Source organism: Euprymna scolopes, chromosome 2, assembly GCF_053919585.1.
Source record: "Euprymna scolopes isolate OS-2025 chromosome 2, ASM5391958v1, whole genome shotgun sequence".
Classification (NCBI taxonomy): Eukaryota; Metazoa; Mollusca; class Cephalopoda; order Sepiida; family Sepiolidae; genus Euprymna; species Euprymna scolopes.
This window is the reverse complement of record NC_136483.1, coordinates 129,811,363-129,821,753: the sequence shown is the minus strand read 5'-3', so window position 1 is coordinate 129,821,753 and position 10,391 is coordinate 129,811,363. Positions and strand designations below refer to the sequence as shown.

Genomic DNA, 10,391 nt, shown 5'->3' with positions numbered 1-10,391 from the left:
CAGTTAGGGCTAAAAGATTATAGAGAAAGGGGAGAGATGCATTAGATGTTAAGGTTATATAGATTTTCCTTAAAGCAAAAAAAAAAAAAAAAAAAGGAAGAAAGTAAATCTATTATTTATATCTCAATAAAAATTATACGCAAATTATATTTCAAAGAAAATATAGAACTAACCATTTTTTCTTTTCATTTGTTTCTCATTCAACTTTTAACAATAAAAAAAAACGGTAAAAAATTTGACAAAAAAATTTTTTGCAATTTTTTCATTTTATACAAAAAAAGATAACCTGGCTCAGATTTTTGACGCCAGCGCTGGAAACAAACACAGCAGCAATGTTGTTTGTTTTAAATGTTTTAATTGTTGGTAAGGTACAGAGCAATTTCATCAGCAATGGTACCGTTCCGATAAATTTTTATACGTCTTTAAAAAAATTTTCTTTTAAAAATGAGTTTTTTTATCACCACCTTTTATTGTTATTTAAAGAAATTACTTGCATATGACCCAAACCACACTGGATTACTGGTATGAACAGGCAACACGTGGTAGTGGTGACGGTAGTATAGGAGGCTGTTGGTTGGTGCAATTTTTGTATTAGTGATTAATATCACCATTTTTTTTTTTTTTTTTTTTTTTACTCCATAATCCAAAAAACTGTTTAATTGGAATCGGGGAGATTGAAGTTTCTCTCTGTCTGGCTTAGTAGAGTCGAGAGGCAACCGGTGAAAGAACCCACAGAGGATTTAATTTTAATTTTTTTTTTTTAAGGGATTCATGTAACATGGATAGAGATCAGGATGTTATAGTTCGATCTGTGTTTTCCTCGGGGTCAGCACTACGTTCCTGGATTGGTACCCGACACATTGGACATCGTTCAAGTTGGAGTGCACAAGTCTCACAGAATCCCCTGTAAGAGATTAAAATAAATTAGTGACCTTTTATAGAAAAAAAAATGATCTATTGACTTAATTTTCGTAATTTTGTACATATAAACATATATTTTTATTTTTAATACTTGTATTCAACCAAAACAAGGCATATTGTCACTTGAACGTAAGAGGCTACTATTTGGGACAATGTCTGCAGGGACACTATATAGGAAGTTGAGAAGCGAGATATCTGTTCATAGTACATTTAAATTTTAACATGTTAGTACAGTCAGGGAAACAGAAAACAGGGAGGGAATTCCAAATTCTAGCAGTTTCAGGGAAGAAACTAGGAGAGTAGGAGGTTTTCTGGTATCTAGAGTTAAGGAGTGTGATTTTACCACTCATTGGATTAATCAGGTTGTTTATGTCGAAGGGAAACATCTTTACAAAGGTATATATCATCATTAATTTCTAAAATCTGTCCAATGCATGCCAGCACGTAAAAGGGATATTAAGATGATGATGCCTTAAATAAGTAAATTAAGTGGTTGGGACGAGAGAGTGAGACTGGCTCTGCGGAAACCAGCTTCATTTTAAGCAAACTCCTACTGCGTGTCATCTATCATTCCTCATCTCCTTCAAGTCCAGTGGTATTGAGTGAGCAACAAAGTGATAGGTGTGGGCACACTGGAAGTCATAGCCGCAAACCTATACACAGGCGGCTCAGGCCATAGGGTCGTTCTTCACTTACTGGCGTGGAAATGGAATTCGGCAGCCATCTAATATCTAAGCAGCCCTCTTTAGGAGAGCACTGTTCATCCATGTGGCATGGGGAATGGCTTAGAAAAGGTACCCCAAAGGTGTCCACTACGTCCTGGCTAGCTTACCATGGTCGTGGTTTGATGAGAACTACCCGAAGATTACCCAGTTATTAGAGGAGAAGCATTCTGTATACAAAGTTCATATTGAAGATTTATCCTCCAAACCAAAGAAGGACACATGGAAAAGTTTGCATAGCAATGTTCAGTTGGATCTTAGACAGATGCAGAATTCCTGGCTTAATCAGAAGAAATTCAAATCTATGCAGATGCAAATGATTTGAAGACGTTTTATGATGGTGTCAAGCGACAAAGATATAATTCTTGGAAGGTAGGCAGAGCATTTTAAAAGTGTATTAAACTACCATCGATAATTAGACAATTGACCGCTTCCCCCAAACAAATGAGGAAATGGATGAATTTCCAATTCTCAAAAAGACTGAAAAAGCAATCCGCATGTTGTCCACTGGGAAAGTACCAGGCTCACACTATCCCAGCTTACTGCAAGGATCGTGGTACTACTGATATGTTTGTTGCCAGGCAGCTCACAGAAAAGTGCCATGAAAAAAACGTGGATCTATATTCCACTTATGTTGATCTGACCAAAGCCTTTGATAATGTAAGCAGAGAATAATGGCAAAGTATGGGTGTTCTAGAAAATTCATTACCATTATACGCCAGTTTCATGATGCTATGCTGACCAAAGTACAAGATAGTGGGGTGACATCTGACCCTTTTAAAGTCAAAAATGGAGTGAAACAGGGGTGTGTTTTGGCTTCCATCCTGATCAGCCTCATGTTCTTTGCAATGCTGATGGATGTCTTCATAGACATCGATATGAGCATTGGAATTAGGTACAGATTTAATGGGTCAGTTTTCAAGCTCAGAAGGTTACAAGCAAAATCCAGGGTTGCAACAGATATGACTTTTTTTTGCTGATGACTGTGCCCTTTACAGTACATTTAAGACAGACATGTAACACAGTGTAGATATATTTTCGGAGGCCTGTAACAACTTCGGTCTCACAATCAGTACCAAGAACACCAAAGTGATGCATCAACCTGCTCAAGGAAAACCATATGCAGAACCCAACATTTCCATCAAAAAGCAAAGACTCAATGTGGTTGACAAGTTCACCTAACTTGGCAGTACGCTCTCCCACAATTAAATCAATTCCAGAATCGCCAAAGTAAGTGCTACCTTTGGCAGACTCTACAACAATGTATAGAACAGAAAATGTATCACTTCCACGAAAAAAAATGAAAGTCTATAAAACTGTCATACTCATCATCTTACTCTAGGGATGTGAATCGTAAATCTATTAATGGCACACAAGAAAGCTAAATAACTTTATCACCGCCAGACTGAGGAAACTGCTTGACGTAGGCTGGCAGGAAAGGATATCCGACACAGAAGTTTTCACTTGTGCCAACTCCCAAGAATCCCTACTGAAAATCCAACTTCGCTGGGCTGGTAATACAGGTCACATGCGAGATTACAAACTGCCAAGAAGAGAGCTCCATATTGGCCAGAGAAAACGATTTAGACAATTTAAAGCATTACTGAAAGCTTTCAACATTGATCCATCATAATGGGAGCAGACAGCTTCAGCAAGAGGTGGGCCGTTGTTCATAATAGGAAAGTCACATAAAAACTGCTGCAGAGAAGCACAAGCAAAACAGGAAGAACAATGCTTTGAAACCCTTTACATCTTCCACCATTCTTACTGCAGCAGAACATTTCAAGCGAAAATTGGTGCTTATCAGTCATAACTCACCGATAATGACCTCTCAACCCCACCTTCCAGGATAGTCCTCATCGTTCCGACAGACAAAACAGATGAACAGAATTAAAGTCTTGCCTGCAGTTTAATGATCATAAAATTGCAATCAAGGAACAGAGAGGAAGGAGATGGGAGAGGAGAAGAAGAGAGAAGAGAAAAGAGGATGAGAGAGTTTTACCTATGTTCACATGGCCACAGGACCATACTGGCTTGTTTATCACAGCATAATGTACATGATCCCTCTGGTAGAGATTCCTTCTGTAAAAGGGCCATCTTCATATGTCTGTAAAAAAAACCAAAAAAAAACAGATTCTTTTCACCAGCTAAATCATTAATTCTGTTTCTTTTAAAAGAAATAGTGATGAGACAGTTCCAACATTTTTCCAAATTCCAATTCAATTACAGATTCTGATTCTTTAAAACATTTAAATATTAAGCTATAGAGTTCTTTTTTTTTTTTTTTTATATTTTCAGATTACAGTAAAAACCCATGTAATACGTATATACATTTTCACAAACGTAAAATATACACTTACAAAGTGGTAATCTATAAATGTTAATATTACTAGTAGTTTAAAATTTAAAAAAATTTTTTATCATTACCACCAGCAATGGAAAAGTTTAAAACAAATAATTACAAGTTTGACATTGAAAAATAGCCACAAATTTTTCCGAGTCTGAGATGTTAATTATGAAATGCTTTCTGAGATGTTAATTATGAAATGCTTTCTGAGATGTTAATTATGAAATGCTTTCTGAGATGTTAAGTATGAAATGCTTTCTGAGATGTTAATTATGAAATGCTTTCTGAGATGTTATACTAAGTGTAAATACCTGGGCAAGATAACCTTTTCGTCTGATGAAAGGTGTCCATAATCATTGAATTTCTTAAACGCTATCTTGTGGGGAGGAAATCTGAACGGCTTGGCACCGAAATTGAATGAACATTGTTGATATGACATGAAACTGGCAGCCGCAAAGAAACCAGATCTGCAGGAAAGAAAATATTTCTTAAATGAAATCGCCAGTACATATTGGATTCATCACAAAAGACGATATATAAATAGAAAACATTTATGCAGCTTTATGCTTCTATGTAGATACTTTCTCGACTGAGAAGCTACAAGGTTCAAACTTGATTTAAATATTCTATTCATGAGGTGCACAAAGCAACATTGGTGGTGACTTCAGCTGCAATCACGGTGCTCCCAAAAGAGTCTGCAGTGTACTTTGCCTATTTATATCCAACTTCAGAGGATTCAAACTTCATACAGCAATAACAAAACTTTAAAATAAACAATATGGTGTCATCATTTCAGTATAAAACTTACAAAAGACAGAAAAGGAAATATTTTAGAAATTTTAATCTTGAATTTATATTTATTGTTGATGCTATTTTAAATATGAATGTGAAATTTTTTTATTTAAATAAATACGAAATCAATAAAATTGAGAGAAAAAAAAAAGGTCCATAATTAGCTCATTACTAAAGAGGGTTTTACTGCATTAGAGATTTTACTCACCATCTGTATCTTCTATAAAATTAAATTGTCAGAAAACAATTCACATTCAAATGAACTTTTAAACAATTGATACAATGAGCAAATGTTACCATGAATAATTTAAACATTACCAAAATCAGATTTAACAAAAAGAAAAAGCATGCAACAACTTTTTAAAATATATCTATTATTTCATGGCATATTGATTTCATCATTAAAAAAAACTCAAATTTAAATGGGGGGGCATTTTAAAAATTTATTAAACCACAGAGAACATGAGTTAGAACAGATAAATTGAGGGCATTGCTAAGGCTGCTGCAAAGAAGGTGGGCTCTCTCTACCATGCTAGAAAGTTATTTACGCCTGAGAATATCCTGTACATTTACAAGGCCACCATTCGTCCATGTATCGAGAATTGTTGTCACATTTGGGCTGCTGCATCTGCTACTAGTCTCTCCCTCTTAGACAATTCCAAAGAGAGTCGCCAACCTAATAGGTCCTGCACTATCAGCTAAGCTTCAGTCACCGTCCCATTGATGAAATGTTACATTCCTCTGCCTGTTTTACAAGTGTTTAAATGGTGGATGCTCCAATGAACTACAAGCCCTTGTTCCCCCTTGATGGAAATGCACCCAACAAACCTGACAAGCAGCAAAATCCCACTCCTACACAATAGAAAACCCATACATGTAAGGAAGACTTCTACTCTAATACTTTTTCCCATAGGACTGCTAGACTTTGGAATTCCTTTCCGGGTGACTGTATTGACATACAAAAACCTGAGTGTAATATAAACAGACATCTTGCTGCTCAACTCCCTACATAGTACCCCTACAAATTATGACCCCTACATCAAAGTGTTACTGTGCCTTGTTTGGGGTGAAAATGCACAAAAAAAAACAAACAAAAACCATTAACCCTAGGTTTGAGTGGTAAGCACCTTTAAAAAACTTTCCTTAACTATCACTAATAATCATACGTCCGAGTGACAAGCCCCGTTCCAAAGTCTCTCTTCATCATTTCAATCTCTAAGTCCGAGTGGGAATCATCCTCCTTTCTCCACCAAACAAAAAACCCTATAAAACCAGATATATATGCCTACTAAAGTAGTCTTTTCCCTTAAAAATATACAGAATTTATCTCTCATAGATAAGTGTTCTGACCTAAAATATTAGAATGGCCTAGAAATAGGGGACATTTTTACATTAAATTAATATGTAAAACTGATTCCCCACTCTAAATTCTAAAATATGTTAACAACTAGCAGTTCTGCCCGGCTTTGCTCGAGCCCTATGTATTATTCATAAGGTTATATATGCATATGTATATATTAAAAAGTGTGAATATGTAAAGTAATGTCTTTCTGTATAATAGTCTTTCTTAACTACCATAGAGAAAAGGCAGACAGACATTTTCACTTATATATATATATATATATATATATATATATATATATATAAGATAGATAGATTGGATGCAATATATAATAATGATTTAAAAAGTATAAAAAAAAAAAAAGACTCATGCGCCACCACCGAGAATCAAAACCAAAAGTTCAGCTCATGATTTATTTTGCCTCTGTCGTCAATGAATGGGCTATGAAAACATGTTTACTGCAAGGCTAAAAATTAAAACATGAACCAATAGCTACTACGTTATGCATTCGTAATGCCGGCATTCGACCTTCACCTGGCAAAATTCTTTCTTTTTTTTTTAATTTTCACACTTTTGCACCGATTTTTCCGGGCTAAAACCCAAATATAACGTTTTGCATGGATTCAAATACCTTATATATGAAGTTTCATGTCTGTAGACCAAAAGCTCTAGGAGTAGGCAAAATTTGTTAAACAAAAATATATACGTATACATAAGTATATATGGAAAAAATTTTAATGTTAATTATAAACTTTTTACATAAATATTATGCAAGTATAAATCATGTAGAATATCTGCGTGAATATAATTACACGTAATAGTTAACTAAAGGTGATCATCCCATTAGAAAACCGAAGCAACTAATAGGGAATTAATTAAATTTTTTTTTTTTTTTTTTTTTTTTTACATAGGCATCACCACATTATCAAGGCCAAGAGGCCACTCAAGGATAAGGGTTAAAGAGTGTACAGTAGCAATTGGACAATATAGTAATCATTAGTAATGAAAATTTGGTAAATTTGATAATTTATATGGAACGGCTCATCAAGAACTTACTTACTTTAGACTTGAACACAACCATATTGTAGTCAGCCGGAAAGCAGGAAAACGGAAGACAATTCCACAGGCGTGCAGTTCTAAGAAAGAAGCTTTGTTCATGGAATCTACGTTTAGGTTTAGGCACAGATAAAGAGTGGGGGGAATTATTGATAGTGTTTACAGCTAGACGAGTGTTTCTTGTGAAAGTTTGGCGAGGGGGGATCATAGATTGAAGCTCAGTCGAACACTTTCCATGAAAATAACGATACATCAGAGACAAACTCGCAACATCTCTTCTGTGAGATAGAGGTTGCAAGGAAGAGAAAAGGACATCTCCTACGAGGCTACTATTTTGAACTCTATCAAGGCAGGACAAGTCCTTTCTAGCAGCTCCTGCCCAGATGTGGCAACAGTATTCCATCTTTGGACGTACCTGGCTCTTATATAGATAGAGAATAGCATCAGCAGTGAGATATTTACCGGATCGATAGAAAGATCCCACCATTTTTCCAGCGGCCTTGGCAACAGATTTGATGTACGTGTTCCATTTAAGATCAGGAGTAATGGTCAAGCCCAGAAGCTTGTCAAAACTTGAGGCCTCCTGAAGACGAGAGCCATTCATTTCAATTGATGACAAATGTGGATTAGAATGTTGATGATGTAAAGAGAGAAGCTTGGTTTTAGATGCATTAAAAGTAACCAGCCACTTCTTACCCCATTGTACTACGTGCTCAAGATCAGAGGAGAGAGAATCGGAGAGAACTTGGTTGTTTACTGTCTTAGATGTGCAACCATAAATGGTAGTGTCGTCAGCATAAATGTCTACAAATGATGTAAGGATGTGATTTGGAAGATCATTAATGTAGATCAGGAAAAGAGTTGGGCCCAGGATGGACCCCTGAGGGACACCGGCATTAATACTGTGAGCTTCTGATTTTTGCCCCCCAACTAGTACTCTTATGAACCTATCAGAAAGAAATGATTTAATAATTGAGAAGACATTTCCAGCTATACCATAACTAGCGATCTTATGAAGTAAACCTTTATGCCATACCCTATCAAAGGCTTTAGATATGTCAAGAGCAATTGCCCTAGAAAGGTTGCCTCCATCGAGAGATTTGCTAATCCTATGAGATATAACTGTAAGCACATCTGCTGTAGATCTAGCAGAACGGAAACCATATTGAGTGTCACTAAGAAGGTTATTTTTGTTGAGATGGTTGATTACTTCTGTATTTAACACAGATTCTAGCAACTTACTCATGACGCACAGGAGACTTATTGGCCTGTACTGAGAGGGGGATGAGCGATCACCTGAATTCTTAAATACAGGGCATACTGATGAAATTTTCCAGGGAGATGGGAAACTATTCTCCTTAAGACAACGTTTAAACAGTTTTGTAAATATGGGCGCTAGTTCAGGTTGAAGTTTTTTGAGTACTATGATTGGAATACGGTCAGGGCTAGTTGCTTTACTGGAATCAAGGTTTTTGATTAGCTTGGCAACATCACGTACAGATATACGTATATCACATAGCGTGTTTTCTGATACAGGAGGAAATATTGGGGGTTGGCGGCCTTGATCGCAAAGGGTAGAATTAGCTGCAAAGTTCTTGACAAAGAGTTTGGCTTTGTCTGATGCTGACGAGATTACCTCAGGTCCATTGATAATAGTTGGGATGGAGCACACGCTTCTGTTCAGGATTCTGTTTGCTATTTGCCAAAACTGGTGGGAACCAAGCCGCTGTTCAGCTACTTTGGACTTAACAGATTGAGCATACAACTCTCTTGCGTTCTTTATTACTTTCTTACAATGGTTGCTGGCAGTCCTGAAAGCGGCTTTAGTTTTCGTACATCAATTACGTTGGAAACAGTGGAAAAAGTGATTTCTGTGCGCAATGGCAGCAGCACATTCTGAAGAGAACCATGGCTGGCTGTTAGGTTTTTGCTGAAACTTTTTCGAGGGTATGAAACGGTCAATACCTACAATTAACCATTCCGTCAGGTCTAATACTATAGAGGACACATCCTTTTTAAACATGGAATACAGAGGTAGATCAGATATAAATGTACAGAAGCTATCCCAATCAGCCTTAGTGTATCGATATACTGTACGATGGAGAGGTACGTCTGGGGACTTATTACATTTCATTTTTATCTTAATTGATACAACAGAGTGGTCGGAAGATCCAAGAGGCGACAGAACAGAAACTGAACATAGTTCAGGGCAAGTTGTGAGAAAAAGGTCTAGTAGGCTCGCATATGTAAATGTGTGAGAAACTGTGGATAGATGGCCCAAAAAAAGCTTTTTATATTACACACACACACACTCTCTTATACTGAACTTTTCTTTATAATTAAGCACTTTGCTGGGAGTTCTCTCCCACAAACCATACACAGGTATATCATTACTTCAACTAAAAATTGTCTCCGTCTCACTTGTGACTCACCTGCGCACGCGCGTGTGTGTGTGCATATATATACACAAGCGGCAAAAAAGAAAGTCCGCACTTGTAATTTTTAAAAAAACTGCAAATTTAAGCTAAATTTAATGTAACTGTTTGAACAACCATTTGATAGGCCTTTTATTCTAGTATATTTTTACCTGTTCAGATTTGACTTTTTATTGAAATATTCTTTTTTTTTTGCTTCTTCAATTTAAAGTTATTTTTTTTAAATTGACGTGAACGCTAGAATATTTCAAGTAAAAGTCAAATATGAACAGGTAAAATTATAGAGGAATAAAAGGTGAATCAAATGAGGTATAGGTTGTTTAAACAGTTACATTAAATTTAGCTTAAATTTGCAGTTTTTGAAAAATAATTACAAGTGAAAACTTTCTTTTTGCCAGCACTGTATGTGTATCTGTTATATATATATATATATATATATATATATATATATATATATATATATAACAGATACACACACACACACAGAGGATCCTCATTTATTTTAGTTTTTATATCAAAACTTTACTTCTGATAGCAAAACTTATACACAATGAATAATATGCAGAGCATGACATAACTTTTCTATTCTATGTTTTTTTGAACAGTGATATATAAACTAGCAGGGAGACCTGATGTTACTCGGGATTGAATGAAGATCAACGAATGTTCCTCACCATAATTTCATCGAAATTGGTGAAATTGCCCATTTTTCAATCAAATCAATTGATTCCCTGCTTTAGCCAAGGGCCCACTGCAGTGCATTAGAAGGAAACTTC

General features: G+C 35.9%; 1 protein-coding gene across 1 annotated transcript; it reads right to left on the bottom strand.

The window, feature by feature from the left end:
- Nucleotides 1–244: 244 nt before the first annotated feature.
- LOC145296076 (RING finger and SPRY domain-containing protein 1-like) lies at nucleotides 245–4,540 on the bottom strand. Its single transcript, XM_080142204.1, has 3 exons — nucleotides 4,302–4,540; nucleotides 3,646–3,750; nucleotides 245–904 (listed from the first exon to the last, which is right to left on the bottom strand). The coding sequence occupies exons 1-3, from the start codon at nucleotides 4,427–4,429 to the stop codon at nucleotides 790–792; spliced, it is 348 nt and encodes a 115-aa protein (XP_079998330.1). The 5' UTR covers nucleotides 4,430–4,540; the 3' UTR covers nucleotides 245–789.
- Nucleotides 4,541–10,391: the final 5,851 nt, after the last annotated feature.

Bases quoted from the DNA above. Each gene is read 5' to 3' on its own strand.
- LOC145296076 (XM_080142204.1), bottom strand. From the start codon at position 4,429: ATGTCATATCAACAATGTTCATTCAATTTCGGTGCCAAGCCGTTCAGA. The intron at 3,751-4,301 runs GTATTTACACTT...TTTTTTTTACAG, and splicing joins GAAAAGGTTATCTTGCCCAG to ACATATGAAGATGGCCCTTT. The intron at 905-3,645 runs GTAAAACTCTCT...AATCTCTTACAG, and splicing joins CTGTGGCCATGTGAACATAG to GGGATTCTGTGAGACTTGTG.